The 25,293-nt window shown below is 32.3% G+C and overlaps 2 protein-coding genes and 3 non-coding genes across 5 annotated transcripts; 1 reads left to right on the top strand and 4 right to left on the bottom strand.

The window, feature by feature from the left end:
- Positions 1-3,349: 3,349 nt before the first annotated feature.
- LOC132604675 (U5 spliceosomal RNA) lies at positions 3,350-3,467 on the bottom strand. Its single transcript, XR_009568790.1, has one exon. It is a non-coding gene; the product is annotated as a U5 spliceosomal RNA (small nuclear RNA).
- Positions 3,468-4,794: 1,327 nt separating this feature from the next.
- LOC132604674 (U5 spliceosomal RNA) lies at positions 4,795-4,911 on the bottom strand. The gene has a single exon (XR_009568789.1). It is a non-coding gene; the product is annotated as a U5 spliceosomal RNA (small nuclear RNA).
- Positions 4,912-6,479: 1,568 nt separating this feature from the next.
- Positions 6,480-7,157, bottom strand: LOC132601934 (UDP-glucosyltransferase 29-like). Its single transcript, XM_060314981.1, has one exon. The coding sequence runs from the start codon at positions 7,155-7,157 to the stop codon at positions 6,480-6,482; it is 678 nt and encodes a 225-aa protein (XP_060170964.1).
- Positions 7,158-16,548: 9,391 nt separating this feature from the next.
- On the top strand, positions 16,549-24,845 carry LOC132601933 (serine carboxypeptidase-like 13). Its single transcript, XM_060314980.1, has 16 exons — positions 16,549-16,771; positions 17,600-17,745; positions 19,746-19,822; positions 19,937-20,059; positions 20,566-20,668; positions 20,847-20,884; positions 20,986-21,084; positions 21,654-21,740; positions 21,852-21,950; positions 22,699-22,776; positions 22,871-22,972; positions 23,607-23,678; positions 23,772-23,890; positions 24,376-24,489; positions 24,600-24,645; positions 24,762-24,845. Exons 1-16 carry the CDS (start codon positions 16,632-16,634, stop codon positions 24,843-24,845), a joined length of 1,527 nt encoding a protein of 508 aa, XP_060170963.1. The 5' UTR covers positions 16,549-16,631.
- Positions 24,846-24,979: 134 nt separating this feature from the next.
- Positions 24,980-25,096, bottom strand: LOC132604673 (U5 spliceosomal RNA). The gene has a single exon (XR_009568788.1). It is a non-coding gene; the product is annotated as a U5 spliceosomal RNA (small nuclear RNA).
- Between the last annotated feature and the right edge of the window lie 197 nt (positions 25,097-25,293).

The raw sequence follows: 25,293 nt of genomic DNA, 5'->3' as shown, positions 1-25,293 counted from the left end.
GAATTCTGGAATACAACTTCAAGTTGTATTTGAAATTTTCATGGCCAAACGCTTCTGAAAAAAAGTGAAAAAAAAAATTGAAATAAGTCTTTTTTTGTCATTTCATATTAGTTTGGAAAATTTTAATTCTATTTCAATTTTTGACAGAGATCTGGACAAACTGCTCCAGAGTGGACGCAGCTCAATGTTTGGCTATGTTGAAACGTTGGTTATCTTATGAGCCTCTTTAATTGACACTAATTGGGAAGTTACAACCTTGTAATATATCTTCTATTTGGTTTTACCCGCAATAAAACACAAAGTTTTCATCTTAACTGTTGTTAATTACTTCCCTTTTCAATTTATGACGCGGAGTTTAATTGGGCACAAAAAAATTAAAAAGGAAGGAATATATCATGATATTTCTATAGGTATAAAAGCATGCCGTTAAGTAAAGGTGTCAACCGGTTCCGTGTAACCGGTAACCGGACCGGTTAAACCGGAACCGGTATAACCGGTTAACCGGATATTAGTTAACCGGTCCGGTTCCAAATTTTTCTTAACCGGAACCGGTTAAACCGGTTAAAATTAAAAAAAAAAAAAAAAAAAAAAAAAAAGGAAAGAGCCGTTGGACTTGGGCCTCGGTAATGGACCGTTGGCAACGGTCGATTTGCAAAAATGTCCGTTGCCAAACGGTCATTTTCTTAATTTTTGGCCCCCAAATTTTTTTTTTTAACACTTTAACCCCTCCCCCACCCCTATATAAACTCTTCTTCATTTTCATTTCAATTCACTCTTCTTCATCTTTCTCTCAAATCTCAATCTCTCAATTATAGTTACTTTGCAATAATTAGCCACAAAGTCTTATTATAGTTTGAACTTTCAATTATTAATTTTGCAATTATAATATTGTTGGTGGAGTTGGTGATTTTGCAACAATCCGAAGTAGCTTTGGTGGATTTGCAATTCTAGCCGCCTTCGCTTTGTTGGAAATTATTCCGGCAATTTGGTACCTTCGTTCCAACTCTATCTTTAATTTTTGCAATTTAATTCTAACAACAAATATAATATTGATAGTGAGGATTGGTTAACTTATAGGCATTGGGAAGATGTTAAAGAATGTATTGAACTCTTAGAAAATTTTTATAATGCAACTCTTGCTTTTTCTAGACAATTCTATCCCACGGTAACCGGAATTTTAGCCTACTTAGCGGAAATAGCTAGAGTTTTACAAGAGTATAAATATAAACCCGATTATCAAGTGGCTATTTTTGAAATGATAATCAAATTTAAGAAGTATTTTTTTCCCATCCCAACTTTATTTATATTGGGTTCCCTTTTAAATCCTTGTTTAAAAGTGTCTTATACTAAAAATTTGGTTAGTCAAATTTATACATTTTTAGAAATTGAAGAGGGAGTTCAACCATCTTTAGCTGAAGCCGATCTCGCTATTGATGATGAGTTTAGAAGAGTTTTTACTCATTATTCTAGTTTGGAAGAACGTGCTACACCAGTTGCTCCACGCCCTACTACTTCTCATAGTAGCAAAAAGGGTTTGTCGGGTTTAAAAGTTTTACATTCACAACCTACATCTTCTTCTACTGCAAACTTTGATGAATTTAACTTTTATTTGATGCAGCCAAATGTGGATATCAGCCAACTGGATGAGGTGGACGTCTTAGCATGGTGGAAGAAGTACAAGGCAAGCTATCCGATACTTTCAAGAATGGCTCGAGATATCCTTACGGTTCAAGTATCAACCGTGGCTTCGGAGAGCGCATTTAGCCAAGGAAGACAGCAAATTGGAGACCATAGACATTCATTATCCGGCTTTAGCTTGCAAGTACTAGTGTGCATTCGAGATTGGATTAGATCGGAGCGACGCAACCAAAACTCAGAAGCGGAGCAAGGCGAAGAGGAAGAAATTGAAGATTTGATAGCTAGTGGACCGGACCAAATGGAAGACTTTAAAGATATTTTCATGACCGAATATGATGTGGGGGAAATTAACGAAATGGTTCAAAATTGGTGATTTTATTATTCTACTATTTTTGTATAACTCATGTATTATTTGCAAGTTAAAAAAAAATACAACTTGCAAATAAATGTTATCCAAGAATGAATAAAATATATGGCTCATTGAGCTTTCTTCTATTTACTTGTGTTTATATTTTTACTTTTATTAAGTTAGGAATATACCTAAAATATACTTAAGTTATATAGTATACTTAAACATATATAAGTATATATAGTATATATAGAAAAAATAGTATATATAGTATATATAGTATATAAGTAAGTATATATAGTATATATACTATATATATTAAGTTATACACATATATAAGTATATATAGTATATAAGTATATATAGTATATATAGTAGATATGTATATATAGTATATATATTAAGTATATATTGTATATATAGTATATATATTAAGTTATACCTATATATATATTAAGCTATCCTATATATAGTATATAGTACATATATATAGTATATATATTAAGTTATACATATATTTAGTATATATATTAAGTTATACATATATATAGTATATATATTAAGTTATACATATATATAAGTATATAGAGTATATAGTACATAAATATAAGTATATGTAAGTTATACATATATATGTGTACGAAAAGCACTATTCTGTATTGCTGACTTGCTGTTAGTCAGTAAATATTTAAACTTTAATTATAAAATTGTATAACATATGTAAATATACCTACAATATACAAATAAATACTATAATATATATATATAATACAAAAAACAAAAAAAAAATATTTTAACGAATCCAAACCGGACCGGTTCCGGTTTGGACCTTAAAACCGGTTAACCGGAACCGGTTAGGCGGTTTCGGTTTTGGAACCGGAACCGGCCGGTTTCCTAACATGTTCCCGGTCCGGTTCCGGTTGGAACCGGTTGACAGGCATACCGTTAAGGATACAAATAATAGACTAGGAGCCTAGTAAATCAAATGGACTGCCATAGAATTCCGAACTCAAATTGGTGACATTTAGCTAACTGGCCCTTGGACAATGTTTGGTTAATGACATACTCACAAACTGCTCGATGAAATGTCACATCGAAAATTAGCCTGTTCGACTCCGACCTTTTATAAACATGCAAAGAAATTTGTAGCGGGCCACAGACATAGGTCCTCGCTGCCACAAATAATGACATAAGCTCGACCACTTGGCCCCAAACCTCCTTATTGCATATCACTTGAGAAAATTCAATTTTGGTAAATAGTAAATTACTTCCAGCTGCAGTAATAAATCCTCTTTTTCATTGAGAAAAATTACCTTAGAAGAACATCACAATACAAAAGATTGAAACTAGAATTGAAAGGGGGGTACTCAATGAATGAAAACCCCTCCAAAAATTGGTGTATGTCACTAATTGCAGCGCTCACACGATATTCTTTAGTAAAAAGCGAAAGAGTAGTTCGCTTTGTGCTCACTGCGTGGCTGCATGAGTTTGTTGCTTCACTTGTGCTAGCATTTTATATTTTACAAGAAGTTTGGACTTACTCTTTGTATTTCAATGTGGGAGTCACCACATTTCGTTTCTTCTGCAGAGCATCAAAGTATAGGTCTGCTTGATTATCATTATACTCCAAAGATTCTGTATTCATGACTCATGAACACATTGTTGCACAATAGAATGTGCTTTGTTATTTTCATACTATCACACAATGGATATATGTACAAACTGGTCACATAAAGTTTAAGAATTAAGCTATTTACATTCCAAAAAATCAGGAAACAGGCAATTCTCTCAATAGCTGCTCGAGGAAAAGTTCTCAGCAAACAAATTTAATATTAAGATCAAGTAAGTTGATTCTGCGGTAAGGTTAATTACATGCACACGAGCTGGTCAGTGAAATGTCCGGAGGGAATTAGTTTGTAGTATAATATTTTGCTTAAGAATTGGGTGGGGGCCGCGCGAACGCAGGCCCTCACACAACAAATTATGACATTGGCTAGACCACTTGGGCCAACCTTAAGCGAACACCCCTTCAAAGTGCAAGGAAGGTCATTAGCCTAGGCCATGGACCTTCTTGATTCGGCATTGGATCAAGGGTGTTGTTTAGGAACCGATATCAACAAAAACATATTATTACTGTAAAAATTTGATGAAGTTCGAAATTTGTAAAACCTCTAACAAAGAATCAGGTGTGTTTTATCGACTATCAGATGGATTAGAAGAGGACGATGCACATTCCCACTTGGTAATTAATACATACGTTTATCTGTTCATGAGATTTATTCATAATTATAAGAAAAAAAAATGAACAAGCTTAAAATCAGATTAGTCTCAGAAAGAATTCCCCTGCTATTAGACAACCTCTCTTCTAAAAAACAAAAAAAACAGAAAAAGAAAAAAAAAAAGGGAGTTAGTATTATACAACTTCTGTTGCGAATTCTCTTTAACAAGATTATCAAAAAATCATGTTAGTTACGAGCTTTTTAGCAATAGATTAGTGACGAATTTCATAACTAATTCGTGTTTTTCTTGGCAGTGATATATATAATGAATCACTTCCAGTTGCAGTAATAAGTCCTCATTTTCATTCTGAAAAATTAGCTTAAAGAAACCTCAAACACTTTGTTGCTGTGGAATCTCCCTCCGTCTCAATTTAAGTGTCTTAGTTTGATTTGACACAAAGTTTAAGAAATAATATGTAGTTTTAAATTAAGAAATATTACTAAAATGTCATGTTTGAATTATCAACTTAAACACTCAAAAGTAAACTGAGGGAATATTACATGAAAAGATTGAATCTAGAATTGTAGGGGTTACTCAGTTGAGAACCCCTCCAAAAATTGGCGTATGCCACTAATTACAGCGCGCACATGGTATTCTTTAGTAAAAGGCGAAAGAATAATTCGCTTTGTGCTCACTGCATGGCTGCGTGAGTTTGTCATTTCACTTTGCCAGCATTTTATATGTAACCAGAAATTTTGGCTTACTCATTGCATTACGATGTGGGAGTCACCCCATTCTTTATATTCTGCCAAGTCATATTGAACTTTGTTAGCATCAAAGTCTATGGTTGAAAGTCTACATTTCAAATAGAAGAACTTTGTTTTGATTTGTTTCAGTTACTTGGTGATTGGGAAGAACTAGATTGATGACAAACACAAAGAAAATTTGGTTCCTACTTCTCACCCAATTTTCTTTGTTTATGCTCCCTCCGTCCCATTTTATGTAATATAGTTTGACTAGGCACAAAATTTAAGAAAGAAAGAAAGACTTTTAGAACTTATGGTCTAAAACAAGCTATTGATATTTGTGAGGTTGTAATCATTTCATTAGGGGTAAAAGGGGAAGTTTGAAGTTAAATTATTTCTAAATATAGAAATGTATCATTCTTTTTTTAACAAACTAAAACAGAAAGTATATCACATAAATTAGAACAGAGAGATTAGTATTTTCTTTTGTACATACGTAAAAATTGTTACTGGGCAAATTTTGTTTATATTTTCTTTTGTACACCCAAGGGAAAAATGACAATTTATTCCCCAAATGTAGAAAGTAACCACCACTTATTCAATAGCTAAGACTTCCTACTTTTCATGCAAAGCTTATAGATTAATTTCATCCACAACTTCATCAATCTCCTCATCTCCTTTGATTCTTATCTTTTCCCTTACATTTCTAACACTATTCCTTAATTCTTCCCCTGTTTTCTCCACTACTACATTTCTTATAACTTGTGCTATATTTTGTCCAAATAGTTTGCCTTCATCATTTCTCTCAATTTCCACAGCACTACCAAGTTCCACCAACATTCTTGCATGCATTGGTTGATCAAGATGCATCGGAATGGCTATAACTGGAACACCAAAATCAATACTCTCGAGTACTGAATTCCATCCACAATGACTCAAGAATGCGCCCAAATTTCGATGTCCCAAAATTTGGTCTTGTGGGGCCCATTTCATTACTCTGTCTAAAAACCCTTGTGGTAAGCTTCTTTAATAGTCATTTCAACTCCAACTGGAAACCTTAGTACCCAAATGAAATTCACATTGCTAAGCTCTAGTCCATGAGATATCTCTTCAATCTCTTCCTTTCAATAGAAAATATTCAGTCCCAAATGAAACATATACACTTGAACACTTATCCTTCTTGTCCAGCCACTGCATGATTTCTTGATTCTCCGCTTCTTGATTATTGTCACTTTTGGCCTCCGTAATTAGTGGACCAACGGGCATCACCTTTGAAGACATAATTAAGTAAATATAAGTCAACTCTTTCTAACATAAATTTTTAATTAAAATGATCACAAAATTCAACATGGTATCAAAACAATTAAGCAGAGTCACATTTTAATTCATACTAATTTCTCACCTTCACCCAACAAAAAAGTTTTTTTTATTATTTTTTTTATGTGCTTGACCTATGAAAAAGAATCAGGTCACATGATGTTACGAGTTGAAGATATAAAATATATTATTTCTAACTGCTTGAATTTTTAAATAAGATAGTCAATGTACTTTCCCTCTATCTCCCTGCAGCTGTTGATCAAAACAATGTCGCAAGATCGCTTCATGCTTCCACAAGGGAACTCTTTATCCACGAGCTTAATTGATGATTGCATTGCGATCCTCTGCTTCTTTTTCTCAAAATCCCTTAGATAAATTGCAGGATGGGGGAAACTCTTATCCTTAAACAGAACGTGGTGAGAGGCGAAAGACATTGTCACAGCGCCAATGACACAAAAATGAACCGAAGGAATGTTATACAACGAGGCTATTTCCGGTGCCCATAGCTGAAAATGATCATATATGAGCAAATCAGGATTATGAATCTTGATTATGTCGTAAAAACTTGTAGCAGCCATGTTGAAGGCCTCGACGAGCTTAGGAACGAGATGTCGCGGTAGAACTTTTGTCGTGTGATATTCTGGAGGAAATTCTGGGATGTTCGATGGTAGATTGAGTTCAATTAGTTTGATACTTGGTAGGTTATTATTTTTGCCATGGGATTCTTTTATTAAAGATAGAATCATAGGTGTGGAACAAATGCATATATCAAAGTTCCTTTGACAAAGCTTTTTGGCTAGTTCAAGAAAGTAACTTACATGGCCATGAGCTAACCATGGAAACATTAAAACATTAGGACGATTACTCATGAGTTCCATATTTTCCATGTACTAAGAGTAAGTGTTTTTAGCATTTTAACATTACAAATGATTATATTAAAGAGTTGCCTTTTTAAAGTGTCTTTGAAATGGTCCACCATATTGAGTGCTTGGCAGAAGATGGAGTTTAATGCATTTGAAACTCCTTTATACATTTCTCACGTTTTTTTTGTCCATAAGTTGACCATGTTTTTCACATTTGGGAAGCCACAAAGAAACAAATTTGTTAAAAGTTTCTCACATTTTTTTGGTATATATCCCACTATACCATACCTTTTCATCCATTATAAAAGGATGATATTATTCACCAATTCATATACATAAAAAAAAATAAGTTCAATCCTTAACTTGTGCGTGTAGAGAGGAAAATATATATTCTTTGGAGAATTTATAAAAAGTGAGGAAAGTAAAAAATAAAAGAGTTTATTAATTGAAGGAAGGTGTTCTTCTTTTTTGGTGGAGCTTTGGACTCAACATCTTGTTCAGAGTTTGTTGAGTTATACGACGTGATCGGGTTGTTGTATCCTGGAGGGGACAAGTCAGAAAGATTACTGCTGGACCGGTAAATTTGCTGCAGTGGGCTTGAATCTCCTTAAAATTGTTGGTGATATTGCAATGAAAGATTGCAATAGCACCAACAATCTTAAGGAGATTCAAATGGCTACAATTGAAAAATCGGCGGATGTCAAAGTAGGAGATCTAAACAAGCCATTTCGGTTCAACGGTACTCATTTTAAGAGATGGAAGGGTAAAGTACTTTTCTACTTAAGCCTTCTCAATGTTTCTTATGTGTTAACTAAGAAGAATCCAAATAAAATAGACAATGGTTCCATGAATGATGAAGAACTTATATCTCTTCAAGAAAAAACTGAAAAGTATGATGAAGATTCATACAAGTGTCGGTATTATTTACTTAATTGTCTATCAGATAATTTTTATGATTATTATGATAGAACTTACTCTACTGCAAAGAAAATTTGGAAAACGTTGCAGAATAAATATGATACCGAGGAGGCTGGAGCGAAAAAATATGCTGCTAGTAGATTTTTTCGTTTCCAAATGGTAGACAACAAATCAGTGGTAGACCAAGCCCAAGATTTTATAATGATCGTTGGAGAGCTCAGGTCCGAGGAGATAAAAATTGGAGATAACCTTATTGTTTGTGGCATAATAGATAAACTTCCACCTTCATGGAAGGAATTTCAAAAAACCATGCGCCACAAACAAAAGGAAACCTCTCTTGAGACGTTGATTATGCGAATCCGCATGGAGAAAGAAGCAAGGGGCCAAGATGCACTTTTGCAAACGGAAGAGAGCAACTTACAACCCGTCACAAATAAGGTAAACTTAATTACTTCAAATAATGTTGCTCCTAATGCTAACAAAAATACTTCTATGAAGCCTAAGAAGAAAATATTCAAGAAAAATAATGGTAGACCTTCCAAGAAAAATAATGGTGGTATCAACCAAGCACAAAATCAACAAGCACAAAATGGAGGACCATGATTTGTCTGTGGCAAGAGTGGGCATATTGCTCCATTTTGCAAGTTTCGGAAACGTGGTCCTACACCTCAGGCGAACGTTACCGAAGAGCCACTTGTGGCGATGATAACAGACATAAATATGGTTGAAAATGTTGATGGATGGTGGGCTGATTCTGGTGCAAACCGTCATGTCTGTTATGTCAAAGATTGGTTCAAAGTGTATACTCCATTTGAGGAGCCCAAAACCATCATGCTTGGTGATTCTCACACTACCCAAGTGCTTGGAAAGGGAGATGTCGAGTTGAGCTTTACCTCAGGAAGGGTGTTAACTCTAAAAGCAGGGGCGGATCCAAGTGTAGATCAGGGTGTTCATCCGAACCCCCTTCGCCGGAAAATTCCATTGTATTTGTAAGGTCAAATCTGAATATTATGGATATATGTGCTATAATGAACCCCCTTAACACATCTGAAAATCTTAGCTCAATGGTTAAGGGGGTTCAAACTTTCTCTCAAGGTCGCTGGTTCGAATTTCGACACACGCAATAATTTGTCGTTTTTTTTTTTCTTTGCTTTGGCTTTTCCACACAACAGAGACGGAGATGGCTCAGTTTTTGGGCTCAAATTCCCCTAACGCAATGAAAAGCCTCATTAATTATGGGCTCAATTTGCAGCTTTACTCTTCTACTTCTTTTTTTGTTATTTTTTTCTTCTATTCTATTTCTCCTTCTTCTTTTTTTTCTTTTCTTTTTATTCTTTTTTTTCCCCTTCCATTCAGAATGAGTAGGAGATTATTATTCTTTCGTCCTTCTCAATTTTCCTTTGTTCAAATTTATTAGGCATATTCCTTTTTATTTTTGCCTTTTATTCTTCTTATCTTGATTGCTCATTTTGTTTCTACGTAACTCTCTTTCTATGTGGTAACTCGAAGAAACTCTTTAAGAAAACGATGAATTGTTATTAAACTTGAAATTGAGATAGAATTATTTAAAAAAAAATAAGGTTAATTATTTTTAATCGAATAAAGAAATTTAAAAATTGTGAAGATCCTTTAATCAAAACTGTTTAATTAAAGTTACTTTCTTTGGTTTCATGGTATTTCTTTCCTATATTTTCTAATTCTATTCTTGAGAGAGGAAAACTAGAATTATTTTTTTTTAAAATAAGGTTAATTATTTTTAATCGAATAAAGAAATTTAAAAATTGTGAAGATCCTTTAATCAAAACTGTTTAATTAAAGTTACTTTCTTTGGTTTCATGATATTTCTTTCCTATTTTTTCTAATTCTATTCTTGAGAGAGGAAAACTTAACTAAACTAAACTTCTTTGATTTGTTCGTCATTTGTCTTTTTTTTTTCTTCAAATGAATAACCTAGTAAATTGAACTAAACGAACTCAAAATCGGCGATGCCATTTAGTTAGCCTATGAATATGTATTATAATATTAGTAATTCAATCCCTACACCTTTTTAAAGAATCTTCGCGATTTTCAAAGTAATATATGATTGAATGACCGTTAATTCATAATAAAAAAAAATAAAGTAGAATACTGCAAAGTAAAATTGAAAAAAAACACAAGAAAATTTAAGAAGGCTCGATGGAGCAGGGTGAAAGTAGGAAAATATGCTAAACGGCGCATGATAAGGCAAGTTAAATTTAGCGGGTTAAGGTTAGTCTTTTCCTTTCCCGCCCCACTTGTAGTTTTCGCGTGTGTGCTTCTTTATATTTGAAGCCCCTTAGCAAAATTCCTGGCTCCGCCACTGTCTAAAAGATGTACTTTGTACTCCTTTCATGAGAAAAAATTTGATGTCTAGTTTTCTTCTTAACAAAGCAGGCTTCAAACAAATTATTGAGTCTGATCAATATGTAATAGTGAAAAAATGTATTTTTGTGGGAAAGGGGTATGCTTGTGATGAGATGTTTAAGTTGAATGTTGAGATGAATAAAGTTACTAATTCTGTTTACATGCTTTCTTCCACTAATTTTTGGCATGCTCATTTGTGTCATATTAATAACCGTTATGTGGGAATCATGAGTAGTTTAGGATTAATCCCAATAATTAAAAAGGATTTTGAAAAATGTGAAGCTTGTAGTAAATCCAAAATCACAAAAAGACCTCATTTTCAAGTTGAAAGAAAAACTGAATTATTAGAGTTAATTCATACTGATATTTGTGAACTTGGAGGAATTTTAACTCGTGGAGGAAATAGATATTTTATCACTTTTATTGATGACTTTTCTAAGTATACATATGTTTTCTTGATGAAAAATAAAAGTGATGCTTTTGAAAATTTTAAAATTTATCTCCATGAAGTTGAAAATCAGTTTGGTAGAAAAATAAAAAGAATTAAAAGTGATAGAGGCCATGAATATGAGTCTAATGAGTTTAATTCTTTTGTTAGATCATTGGGAATAATTCATGAAACTACTCCACCTTACTCTCCTGCATCTAATGGTGTAGCGGAGAGAAAAAATAGAACTTTGGTTGAGTTGACAAATGCCATGCTTATTGAGTCTAGTGCACCTTTAAATTTTTGGGGTGAAGCTATTTTAACTGCTTGTTATGTGTTGAATCGTGTGCCTCATAAAAATACTAAATTAACACCATTTGAGTTGTGGAGAGGTCACAAGCCAAATTTGGGATATCTAAGAGTTTGGGGTTGTCTAGCTTATGTAAGACTAATGGATCCCAAAATAAGTAAATTGGGTAAAAAAGTTACTACTTGTGCTTTTCTTGGTTATGCTTCAAATAGTACAGCCTATAGATTTTTTAGTCTTGAAGATAATATAATAATAGAATCAGAAGATGCTATTTTTCATGAAAATAAATTTCCATTTGATTATAAAAATAGTGGGGGTCATAGGACTAACGAAAATATTTTGTCACTACCTAGCTCTTCTACTTCTGTTTTGAAAAATAAAGAAAGTGATGATTTTGAGTTAAGAAGAAGTAAAAGCGTTAGAGTAGAAAAAAATTTTGGTCCTGATTTTTATGTTTTTAATGTTGGAGATGACCCTCTCAATTTACAAGAAGCCTTATCTTCACATGATGCTATTTTTTGGAAAGAGGCTGTAAATGATGAAATGGAATCACTTATTTCCAATAAAACTTGGAAGTTAGTTGATTTACCACCGGGTTGTAAAACAATTGGGTGTAAATGGGTCCTTAGAAAAAAGTTAAAACCGGATGGCTCTGTTGATAAATATAAGGCTAGACTAGTTGCTAAAGGTTTTAAACAACTAGAAGGCCTAGAATTTTTTGATAGTTTTTCTCCGGTAACTAGAATTACATCCATAAGGCTTTTAATTGCTATTGCTACAATTTTTGATTTGCACATTCACCAAATGAATGTAAAAACTGCTTTTTTAAATGGAAACCTAAATGAGGAAATTTATATGGAACAACCCGAAGGTTTTATTGAAGCAGGCCAAGAAAGCAAAGTCTGTAAACTTACTAAATCCCTATATGGCTTGAAACAGGCACCAAAGCAATGGCATGAGAAATTTGATTCCTGCATGATTGAAAATGGTTTTAAAACAAACGAATGTGATAAGTGCATCTATCACAAGTCTTGGAATAATTCACATGTTATTGTTTGCCTCTATGTTGATGATTTATTGATCTTTGGCTCTAACATGAATGGTATTGGTGAAACTAAAAATATTCTTAGAAGTCATTTTGACATGAAAGATCTTGGTGAGGCAAATTTAATTCTTGGAATAAAAATTACTAAAACATGTGATGGAATATTCCTTGACCAGTCACATTATGTTGAGAAAATATTGAAAAAATATAACTTTCTTGATTGCAAGCATGTTATAACTCCTTTTGATTCAAGTGTTCACTTGTTTCCTGTTTAAAGTAACAATGATGTGATAAATCAAAAGGAATATGCTAGCTTAATTGGAAGTTTGAGATATGTGACTGATTGCACTAGGCCTGATATTGCGTATGCAGTTGGAGTACTTAGCAGGTTTACAAGCAAGCAAGGTAGTGAACATTGGCATGCCATAACGAGAGTTATGAAATATTTAGTTGGTACAAAAACCTATGGCTTGTTTTATAAAAAATATCCTGCTGTACTTAAAGGCTTTTCTGATGCAGATTGGAACACTTTATCTGGTGATTCCTGTTCTACCGCCGGTTATATTTTTACGTTGGCAGGTGGTGCTATTTGTTGGAAATCAAAAAAGCAAACTATTATTGCTAACTCTACCATGGAGGCTGAACTAATTGCTTTAGCTTCAGCTAGTGAAGAAGCAAATTGGTTAAGAGATTTATTATTTCAAATTCCTTATTTTGAAAAACCAATTCCTCCTATTTTAATTCATTGTGATAGCACCGCTGCAATTGATAGAGTTCAAAACCGTTATTATAACGGTAAATCCAGACCTATAAGGAGAAACACAGTACTGTGAAATCATATTTGACAAGTGGTACAATTAATGTTGATTAAGTCAAATCTTGTGATAATCTTGCAGATCCACTAACCAAGGCCTTGGCAAGAGAAAAGGTCTGGAGCACATCGAGGGGGATGAGATTGAAGCCCATAAATTCATGAGTCGTATATGAGGAAACCCAACCTGGGGACTAGAGATCTTATAACCAGGTTCAATGGGAAAAACGAATCATATGATGACTGTTGAGAAAAATGCACTATTTTATTTATTCCCTCCCTATGGTGTAAGTGCATTATTCTGTAACAATTTGTGGAGGTTGAGTTTATAAACTCTTAATGAAACTCTGTAGCTCGTATGAGTGGGGTGTTAAGTTACAGAAGCACTCTTGACAGATTTCACCTATGTGAGTGTAGAAGTAGGTCGCTTCCTATGAGAATTGGACTCGTTCTCAAAAGCACTCATGAAAACTGGGATAGCACAAGGCCGTAATGTGCTGGCTATTAAAGCTCATGTCAACACCTTGATTATTATGCGTAAGCAGTAATTCTTTATTTTCCTAAAGCAATCATAGTTCAAGTCTGAGACCACTACGGCTCTGGAGTAAAGATTATTGTTTTACTAAGTGGAGGTTCAATGCAGAGCACACCTTCATTACGCATAATAATCTATCTTCAGCTAGTAAACTCTCTAATGTTAATATTAAAATGAGTGGGGGATTGTAAGTGTTTTTAGCATTTTATCATTACAAATGATTATATTAAAGAGTTGCCTTTTTAAAGTGTGTTTGAAATGGTCCACCATATTGAGTGCTTGGCAGAAGATGGAGTTTAATGCATTTGAAACTCCTTTGTACATTTCTCACGTTTTTTTTTTGTCCATAAGTTGACCATGTTTTTCACATTTGGGCAGCCACAAAGAAACAAATTTGTTAAAAGTTTCTCACGTTTTTTTGGTATATCCCACTATACCGTACATTTTCATCCATTATAAAAGGATGATATTATTCACCAATTCATATACATAAAAAAAATAAGTTCAATCCTTAACTTGTGGAAAATATATATTCTTTGGAGGAAAATATATATTCTTTGGAGAATTTATAAAAAGTGAGAAAAGTAAAAAATAAAAGAGTTTATTAATTGAAGGAAGGTGTTCTTCTTTTTTGGTAGAGCTTTGGACTCAACATCTTGTCCAGAGTTTGTTGAGTTATACGACGTGATCGGGCTGTTGTATCCTGAAGGGGACAAGTCAGAAAGATTACTGCTGGACCGGTAAATTTGCTGCAGTGGACTTGAATCTCCTTAAAATTGTTGGTGATATTTGAATTGCAATTGTACTTTCATTGTAATATCAGCAACAGTAAGTGTCCTAGGAATTTGAAGTGAGTTATCAAATGGGTAGTGGCGTTATAAATATTAGTCTACTACAGCCTTCTACATTATTTTTGTATTATTATGGTCCCTTACAAAAAGTATAGTTCAACCAAGTGCATCGACTCGACCTGTTAATAACATGGTTACTTTGTCCGTAACTTTGCTCTGGATTAACTCCACTACGACGTTATCACCCCAACGAATCTTGAGATATTAAATGATAGATTGAGATAGAAAAACTTATTAACTTACCATAATTAAGTGATAAATTTTAATAGAAGACATGTCATGATGAACTTATTAGTTTGTGCATGCCCTGATTCCGAATAACTTTCAATTGCCAGAATAATTTTGTATAAAAACGTCGCCTTGTAGTATTTTGTTCAACATCATGAAATATTTTCGAATTATGTTGATCATATATATGACCTACAAACACTTTTAACAATTAATAATGTTGATTCCTTTATCTTTCAAAATAATTATATGTTGAAGATATACTCTCAAATAATTACAACAAGAGTATGTAGAGAAAGCCATGAGAATATATAATATCCATTACCAAAATACTGCGTATAAAAGACTTAGGAGTAATTTGGTTGGTGAACAAGTTATCTCAGGATTATAATCCTCACAAATAATAGTCCTTTAAGGGTTTGTTTGGTACGAGGGATAAGAGATAATTAATCTCAGAATTAAATTTGAGATGAGTTTATCCCACGGTTGGTTGGGAGAAAATCAAGTTATAACTAATTCCGGGATTAGTTATGCCAGAATTTTAGTACCCCTCCGGATCAAAAAAAGTGACCAATTAGCCTTTTTTTTTGTCAAAAAAAGTGTCCACTTATCAAATCAAGAAAGTATAAATCTTGTTTTTTCAGATTTGTCCCTATTAAGTGTTATATGATCAAATCTCAATGTCTATTTAATTAGGGTAGTTTAGTTAACTTACCTATTTTTGTCTAGGAGTTAGTATTTTCTTAAAGGGTGTGCAAATGGCTAAGTGGACTCTTTTTTTTATCCGGAGGGATTATTATTTTATCCCTTTAGAAAGGTGACATAACAATCCCGGGATAACTAACCCCAAAATAATTAAAAAGGCGGACTTTCTTTCTCCATATTTATGGAGTACTCAAACATTCTTGGGAGACGGGGCCAGATCCGCGAATATTGCTGTTTCTTTCAACTACTTCGACAGGCAGCTTACTTAATGCAGGGTTAATTTAGTTGGCGCAATTAAATTTATGAATAATTATGCAATCGCGTATAAAGTTTATGTTGGATAGCATATGCAACTACAAAGAAAGTTAGAATTTTCATTAAGAGAATTCAAATTATAAATAATTAGACACATAAAGTTAAAAGAATTCAATATTTATAGTATATTAAAACAAATTGACCTTATATATACATGGTAAAATCCCCCCGCTCACCTTATGAGCTAACTTTTGAAGATGAATTATTATTTATTTTTTATCATGCTATCAAAATCAAGCACATCCCAATTTATTATTTACCCGATATTATACCGTCATTTTATATTGTCGATGACTCTATATTTCAAATGTCTAACCCTAAACGCGTTAAGTATTAAATCCCAAGTCACCTGCGGAAAAGGGAAATTTGACTCATGATAACAAACACAAGGATAATATATACCAACTTAATTATTTCTAAATCAAGCAATGGTTCACATGCAACTCACTATAGCCCGTTCGGTCAAACTTTTAAAAATAACTTATTATAAAAAGTACGTTTTTCAAAAGTACTTTTCAAAAAAATATTTTTGGCTAAAAGCAGTTTGTGTTTGACCAATTAATTTAAAAAGTATTTTTGAGCAGCAATTAGTGTTTGGCCAATATTTTAAAAAGTGTTTCTATGTGTATTTTTCTCAAAAATACTTTTCAAAAATGTGCTTTTGGGCAAAAGCTATTTTTTTAGCTTCTGAAAAACTGCTTCTGCTATTCCCCAAAAGCACTTATTTTCTCTTAAAAGCTTAGTCAAACACTTAAAATAAGCATTTATTGAAAAAATAAGTACTTTTAGGGGAAAAATAAACTTGCCCAAACAGGCTATAAAACTTAGATCCATACGCCATGGCACAGCTAGTTTAATTTAAACTATGAAACCAATTAATTAGAAGGTTAAATCTCGTCTTCATCAGAGTTAATTAATAACCCAAAGAATTATTTCTCTTAATTACAACATCAAAAATTGAAGGTCTCAAAATGGCGGCCAGAAAGTTCGTCTGCACTTTGTTCTTGTTTCACTTTCTTCTTGTGGCTCTACTAGAGATCTGTTTGGCTGGAACTCCAGTCAAGTATCTACCAGGATTTAAGGGACCCTTACCCTTTGAGCTTGAAACCGGGTAAGTTTAAGTTATATATGTTGAGAGTGTAAAGAATTTTTATGATATCAGTACCACTATTTGACTTGTTATAGTTGATTACCTACTACTCCCTTCATTTCAAAATAAGTGTTGTTTAAGCTCATTTCATGTTCATTAAGAAATCAAGAAATACAATGTATAGTTTACTAAATTATCTTTATTTATTACTAGATGTTTCTGAAGAAATAAACACTATTAAGAAGTAGTTCTTTAATATAAGAGTATAGTTGGAAACAATTACTAACTTTTGTCTTGAATTCTTAAAGCGACTGTTATTTTGAGACAATTTTTTTCTGCTAAAACAATACTTATTTTACAATACTTATTTTAGAGCGGAGGGAGTATTTATTAGTACCGGTTACCAATCAATGCTTGTTAAAAGGGATTACTAACAAAATTACCTTCAGGGACCTGATCGTATGAATTATACCGTCAATTCATAAAACTTACTTCCAATTTATTGGTCTATCCTGCTCATTGCTTAATTTCCTTCAGTCTTCTACTTCTTTTTTATTTGTTTCATGCACTCTATTTTTCTTTCTTTTTGATCCTCTGATTATAATTTACACTACCAGTATAGTTTTATCTATTATAGCATGTTATTTACTTCACTTTCTAAATTATCAAATAGAAAGTAAAGTTTATACATATTAACATCGATCCCTGTAATACTTTTAACTTGTACTTGCAGAATATTGGTAAAGATGAGTTCAAATTGAGTAATTAACTTGGTTAAGAGAATTTATATAGACCGATTTCAATTTGTTTGGAATTGAGGCATCATTATTATTATTTTATGTATATCAGGTATATTGGTGTTGGCCAATCTGAGGAAGTGCAACTATTCTACTACTTCATAAAATCAGAATCACAGCCTAAAGTTGATCCCCTTCTTCTTTGGCTAGTTGGAGGCCCTGGGGTCTCTGCTTTGTATTCAATTGCCTTTGAAATAGGTGATTATTACTATTTCTTAAACATCCTATGACTTCCATCACCTTTTTTTTTATGGTAAAACTTACACAAATAACTACCTTTTAATAACTTCTAACTAGTTATAACTACAAGCTGAAGATTTACAATTCGTAGCTGTTTTTAGTTGTATTTCAGTTATATCTCGCATTTTTGAAATACTGTGAAATATAGCGAAATACAAAGAAATACAAAACATGTTAGAGTAAATTTAGGCTCTATTTTTGGAACATATTTTAAAAAAAAAAATCTGAGAGAAAAAATAGGCTATATTTTTGGAACATAATATTCTTTTCCTTTTTAAATAGTAAGTCAAATTAAATCAACCATATTTCACACAAATCACTGAAGAGTAAAATCAGGTCCTATTTATGGAACAGTTTTTTTTAAAAAAATATTATGGGATTCAATTTAAAATTTCCTATAAATCATGCATAATGGTTGTTCTTCCATAAAAGCTTACGAATCTCTCTCAACTTTTATCACAATCAAAACTTTTTGAATTCAAAAACCACTAAAGATCTAAAAACTTCCAAATGCATAAAAATATACACTGAAATATAATGAAATATGGTTAATTGTTTAAGAAATATAAAGTTGTAGTATGCGTATATACAATGGAATACAATGAAATATATCAGAAACTGTTTCATAAATTAGAAATACAAAATGCAGAAACACATTGAAATACAGGGAAATACAAAAGTCGTGAAAACAAAGTGTAGTAAAAATAGGCTCTATATTTGGAACATTCACTATATTTACATAAAAAAAAAAGATAAATACATTGAAATACAGCGAAATAATGTACTGAAATACACTGAAATATACTGAAAATTAAATATACTGTTTGTTAATACACAGAAATACACTGAAATATACTGAAACATTCTATCAAACACTTGGTGGGCATGAAGCTCCACAACTCTCATCAATGGTGTTCTCATGGGAAAGAAGCGAGTCGTCTCAGATTGCTACAAAAAGGACGTTATCCGGAGATAAAGACTTTCAATTGGACTAGTTAAAAGCTTCACTCCGTCGTCCTTCACCGTTGTTAGAGCTCTTTTTTTCACTCCGTCGTCAACCATGGCTCTTTTAATAAAGCTTCACTCTGTCGTCGACCACAGCTGCTGCTATTACTGTAGGATTCTTCTGATTTGTAAGAAAAAATGAGATCTAGGGTAGGTGATGGAACAGAGAGATAAAGAGGGGTGAGGGAGAAAATAAATTTGGTCGGTGAGAGAAAATCAATTTAAAAGACTAGGAGATGGAACGAAGAGAGAAAGAGGGATGAGGGAGAAAATAGATTGATAGGTGAGAGAAAAATATTTGAAAAAAAAAAAGATTGTGGGTAAGTGGGAGAGAGGTACCTTATTTTTAGGGAAATACATTACAGTTACAAAAACAAGTTATAGATGGTAATTTGATAAATAATTAAGCTACCAAATATAATTTTAAAAAAAGGTAGTTATTACTAATAAATAAGTCTTAGAGATAGTTATAGGCGGTAAATTTTCCTTTTTTATTACTAAAAATTTAATGGAGCACTTTTTGAATTAGTATTTAAAGTTTAGCCGTCGTTTGATAAAATTCCTCAACTAAAGTACCAAAAACTTTAGCATAATATGCCGGAGTTCGAACATTTTACAAGTGATAACTCCTTTATACTGTGCTAGAATCCGAAAACTTTCTTACGTGGAACCCCAACACAATGTGATGGAGTTTGAAGTTTTACGTGTGAAACTGAAACTCCAGCACAATGTGATGGAGTTTTGAACTCAAGGACATAATCTTTAATTTCAATCGTTGAACCATGAATTCTATGACTCTTTCGTTAAGTTCGGGGTCTTTTTCCTATGCCATTTATCCCACATTTGTTTACTTCTTATATGCAAATTTGGTTCCAGAAGCCAACTCTAGTATTTTTTTATTTTTTTTTTAAAAAAAATATTGCATGAATTTCTGGCGTTATCACTGCTCGTAGGACCTATTCGATTTGATGCTAGAGAGTATAATGGAAGTTTACCAACGCTTTCATACCATCCCTACGGATACACAAAGGTAATTGCACAATATATATAACTGTGAAAATAACTTTTGTGCATTAAGTATAATTTATTCACAAATTCTTTTAACATCGTTAATTTTCTTTTTTTCATGATGATGATGAATTAGGCAGCAAGTATTATATTTTTAGATTCACCAGTAGGATCTGGATTCTCCTATGCAACAAATCAGAATGGAAAACATTCAAATCCTCTACTAGCCAGTGAACACATATACCAATTTCTTCGGAAGGTAAATGTCTAAATTACTTTCAAGTCATATATATACGAACAATTAAGCGTGCAATCTCTTATATATTTTTGTACACTAAGCAGATTTAATTAATGAAAATATTTCAAGTTATATGTTTGGCTATTTAAGGTTTTACGATGCACAATACATTTTGTTTATACAGAGTTAACAAGGAGTCCCAGATTAATTAGTTTATGTCGTCTTAAAGACATTGGTTATTTAATTTTCCATGATGCACAATACTTCAATTTTTTTAATTTTTTTTAATAGAGAGCAGGCAAGGAATCCCAAATTAATTAGTTATATGTCGTCTTAAATACATTAGCTACTTAATTTTTCATGTTGCACAATACAATTTCTCTTTTACAAATAGCCAACAAAGAATGCCAGATTAATTAGTGATATGTCGTCTGAAAGTCAAGGGCTATTTCATTTTTCACGACGCACAATACAATTCTTGTTGTTTTATGTTATTTCTAAAATTTATTTTCTTGAGAATTTATCAGTGGTTGATTGAGAATCCGAGTTACCAATCAAACGATTTCTATGTGGGAGGCGACTCATATGGGGGGATTTTTGTGCCAATCACTACTCAATTGATATCGGACGGTAAGGCTCCGGAATCCAATGGTTCGACTAATTCAAATTCACCCATATAAGGCCCATTATAAAAGGAAGCGTTCCTGACTAAGTTTTTTTTTTTTTTTTTTACATTCTCATGGCTCGAACCAGATATTTCTAGTTAAGGGTGAAAACTCACTAGTTGAGCGTTATTGTTAAAATGCAGATATTGAGGGAGGTATCGAGCCACGAGTTAATCTAAAGGTTCATAACTTCTACTGGTTCCCATTTACTTAATTAGTCTTAATTTAGTCATCTTAAAACAAATTATATTATCATTAATTTCCTCTTCCAAATTGCTTCAGGGTTACATCCTCGGAAATCCAGTGACATTTCACGGTCAAGTTAACTATAGGATCCCTTTTGCACATGGAATGGCTCTTATTTCTGATGAACTCTATGAGGTTATTATTATACGTAACTATTATTCTTTCTCTTTTCCGCTAAAGGTTGTGGCGGGGTGCTAAATACCCCTCCATTCTTAATCAGATACTTTGGATTCGAATTAGGGGGAATAAAGTCGTCTAGGATGCATTTTACCCGCCCTTTCTCCAGTCTAATTAATGTGAGACTTTTCGGTGCAAATCTGAATTGGTTGGGGGCCAATACAAGTACCGGTAAACTGGTGGGAAACCAAAAAAATACATATATGCACCATTCTAACATTTCTTACATTTGCTTGAGTCAATTATGAAATTTTATCGAATTTAAATTATATATACACATTTTCAATGTGTAAGAAATTAGTACACTGTCAAACCACTTTTATATAGCAGACAACCTTATTTTCTAAGGATTTCAAATGGAACATTTTACGGAGGTTTAACTATCAATATTTTTTGGGTGACTTGATAGCTCTAGCTTAATTTTTTATTTTTTATTTTAATTTACACAGTGTATATGATTTAAACTGAAGTTTATCATTTAAAAAAAATAGTGTAACACTTATTGTAAGTGTTCTGTCAATGTATAGGCATTTGTGAGACACTGTGGAGGAGAATATGAAGATATAGATCCCAGAAACACAATTTGCTTGCAGCATGTTAATTCTTTTAAAAAGGTACGTAAACTAACAATATTACAGCCTTATATTTAACTGATCTCGTTCCAAATTAATTTATAATTATTTTACACGCCAACGAGAAACATGATACACGCTTTTAATTTGCAGTTGTTAAAAGGTATAGATGAGCACCATATTCTAGAACCTGTTTGTGAACCAATATCCTTGGAGTTGGACGACAAGTTTGAAAAGCTCAAGAAATGTCGAGTAAGCTTTATTATAACTATTATTATTGATTTCTAATTGTCTAGCAATATATTAGAGTATATTTTATTTTTTAATTTACCATTTCTCAGATTCAATTAGCAAATTGCAAGAAGGGTTAATACTTAATATATAGCACTTTCGTTTCTTAATTATTGATAAATTCTAATTTTAGTCTGTGTAATATCTAACTAAGCACATTTAATCTTCAATTACCTGAAATGTCGACTTCTAATTCCTTTGCCTAAGAATATTAAAAATAAATAAATCAGAATTATTAACTGTTTCACAGTTTAATAATTCATGTGTTTTGTTAAACTTATAATGTTACTCTATATTTGAGAGTAATATACTTTTAAAATAATCCAAATATAACATAAGTTTTACACAAAAGGGACCAAAAACACATATTTTAATTAATCATATATAAGTATAAAAAAAGGGTCAAGATCAAAATTTATTAAAAATTGATCAGGGACCAAAAATATAATTTTCTCTTGCAAAAAGGTGGAAGATGCTCCCACGTAATGAATATTGGAGATTTCAAAAGAATTGCTGTAACATTTTGTCCTAATTAAAAGAAAAAGGAAATGTAAACCTTAGATGCATTGTGGATATTATGTTTTTTTAAAATGGATATTATGCATTTTCCGGCATCTTATTAATTGATGTCATACAAAGGCACATTTGATTTACTTTTTCCGTCACAATAAAGTTTATCATTTAAGCAGTAACAACTTTCTTTGAATAGTCATTAGACACACATTGTGAAGGGGAATTATATGATGATATAGCACACGACTTGCAGCAAATTGATACTTATCAAAAGGTAATCAATTAGCATTAATTAATGTCTTATATATAGCGTTGTTCTTGAATTGTATTAATATTTCACACTCCAACTAAAACATAATTAATTGCAGTTGTTAAACGGTATATATGATGAACATCATATTCAAGAACCTGTTTGTGACGAGTTTGAAAAGCTCAAGAGTCCATCTTATCTTCCCGGGATGAAATGTCGAGTAAGCTTTATTTGTTGATTCTAAATAAATTTAAATATTGATTTTAATTTCTTAATATTATTTTTCTAAAGTTTACAATTGTCACGTCATTAAATAGGTTTCCTTAAATTTTATTTTTTGGCTAAGATGACCGTGGAAGCTAACTATGCATAGTTGAGTATTTTTGAAAGATAAAATAAAGTTGAGTGACTATGGTATACATCAGTGTTTTCTCCTCATCTTTTGTTTTTTGCTTCTTTGTCTTAACTAAGCTCATGAATTTGCTTCAGCCTTCTCTCTCAATTCTGCCCATCGATCGAGCCATAACACTGCTCCAGTGGGTCTGAGACATGATATCAAAGCACGTAGAAGCAGCACCTCAAGTTAATACTACAATAATAACTTGGTTCTCAATTAATAATTACTTTATAAATAAGTGATAGATTTCTTAATATATATATATATGTATGTATAGGATTCGGGCAAAAGCTACAGAACTCGCATGAACCTGTAAGTGGGCCTATAGAACCGCCCCTAAAAGCAGACAGAAGTCTTTGAGTGTTCAAATCTCCCTGTCACTCATTATAATTAAAAAAAAATGTCGCATAATTGATCCATGTAAAAGCTATATAATCGTAACATGCTACTGTTGTAGGATGACTGGGTGAATCTTTCTGTTTTCTGGGCCAATGACAACATTGTGCAACAAGCCCTTCATGTTCGAAAGGTATATTACTACGTATATTATTTTCAATTTTGTGAATTAAGTTGAATGGAACATGATTTATAAACCTAAAGTTTAATTTGACTGTGAAAACAGGGAACAATAAGAGAATGGACGAATTGGAACCAACAATTGGCATTTACAAAGAGTATCAATAACACCATACCTTATCACGCATACCTTAGCACTAAAAGTTATAGATCTCTTATTTACAGGTCAGGAAAATAACATACTCTAAGGTTACTGATCAACTTTATCCACTAAAACAGTAAAACAACAAAATATTTATTTTTTGATACATTGAAATAATTGAACTTTACCCACAATCATTATAAAAATTGTTAAATTATTTGTTACATTAAGGTAACCAAACTTTCTCCACTACAACAGTAAAGTCATAAACTTTGTCCACACAAACAGTAAAGTCACCTTATCGGTAGATTTTGTCGTTATAGAGCAGAAATTTTCACCAGTTGTCATTTTCTGGGACAACGATTTAGTAAATGATCCTCTTTTTATTTCTCTTGTAATTTATGAACTTCCATACACTGCCTAAAAATAGTTTTGTAACTTTACTGTTACAATAGTTAAAATAAAGTTTATAATGATTATTCTGTTATAATGGGTAAAGATTAATTACTTTATTATAAAAAAAATACATAATTCTTGAGGAAATTAAATGCTTTAATAGTTGAAACAGTGGTGACCATGACTTAATCATACCATATCAGTCTACTAAATGGTGGATAAGATCATTAAACTACTCAATTGTTGAGGAGTGGAGGGCATGGACATATACTGGTCAAATTGCAGGGTAAGTATACGGGTTCACAAGATTAATTAATTAATTATTTCTTGTTATGTTTGAGACATAGAACTATACAAAAGTCCTAAGTTGTTTATTTCCTAATGATTGTCATATAGGTATACGGCAACTTATTCTAACGGAATGACATATGCAACATTAAAGGCAAGAATAATTTATAAGTATCATTTTATTTATTTATTTGTATTGTTAAATTCCAAGTTTCATTTTGTTCTCTATTAGCTGATCTTTTTGTAAATTTTTATCTCAATTATTGACAGGGAGCAGGACATACTGCTCCAGAGTGGAAGCCTGCTGAATGTTTGGCTATATTGAAACGTTGGTTATCTCATGAGCCTATTTAGTTGACATTAATATTATTGTTAATTGTAAATATTCATTTTCATTCAGAAAAATTACCTTAAAAAAACCTCCAATCCAAACCTTTGTTGTTTTGTGAAATGTAACATATTATAAGATTTAAACTAGATTTGTAGTGGGTACATAATGAAGAGAACCCCTCAAAAAATTGGGGTATGCCACTAATTGCAGCGTGCACACGGTATTCTTTAGTAAAAGGCGAAAGAATAGTTCGCTATGTGCTCACTACGTGGCTGCATGATTTTATCGCTTCGTTGTCCTAGCATTTTATATTTAATAAGAAGTTTGGGCTTAAACTTCGTATGTCAATCAGGGAGTTACTTATCATATTTCTTTGGTGAATGACCCAAGTGACTAAAGCAGAAAACAAAGCAGCTGCAGGTATTTAATGAAGCGCGTCTTCTATGGTTAACTTAAGTTGGCTTTTACAAT

The sequence above is a fragment of the Lycium barbarum genome, chromosome 7 (genome assembly GCF_019175385.1).
Source record: "Lycium barbarum isolate Lr01 chromosome 7, ASM1917538v2, whole genome shotgun sequence".
NCBI lineage: Eukaryota > Viridiplantae > Streptophyta > Magnoliopsida > Solanales > Solanaceae > Lycium > Lycium barbarum.
The sequence above is the reverse complement of the archived record's forward strand: the minus strand, read 5'-3'. Positions and strand labels throughout refer to the sequence as shown.

Bases quoted from the DNA above. Each gene is read 5' to 3' on its own strand.
- LOC132601934 (XM_060314981.1), bottom strand. From the start codon at position 7,157: ATGGAAAATATGGAACTCATGAGTAATCGTCCTAATGTTTTAATGTTT.
- LOC132601933 (XM_060314980.1), top strand. From the start codon at position 16,632: ATGGCGGCCAGAAAGTTCGTCTGCACTTTGTTCTTGTTTCACTTTCTT. The intron at 22,973-23,606 runs GTAAGCTTTATT...CTACTGTTGTAG, and splicing joins TTCCCGGGATGAAATGTCGA to GATGACTGGGTGAATCTTTC. The intron at 24,490-24,599 runs GTAAGTATACGG...ATTGTCATATAG, and splicing joins TATACTGGTCAAATTGCAGG to GTATACGGCAACTTATTCTA.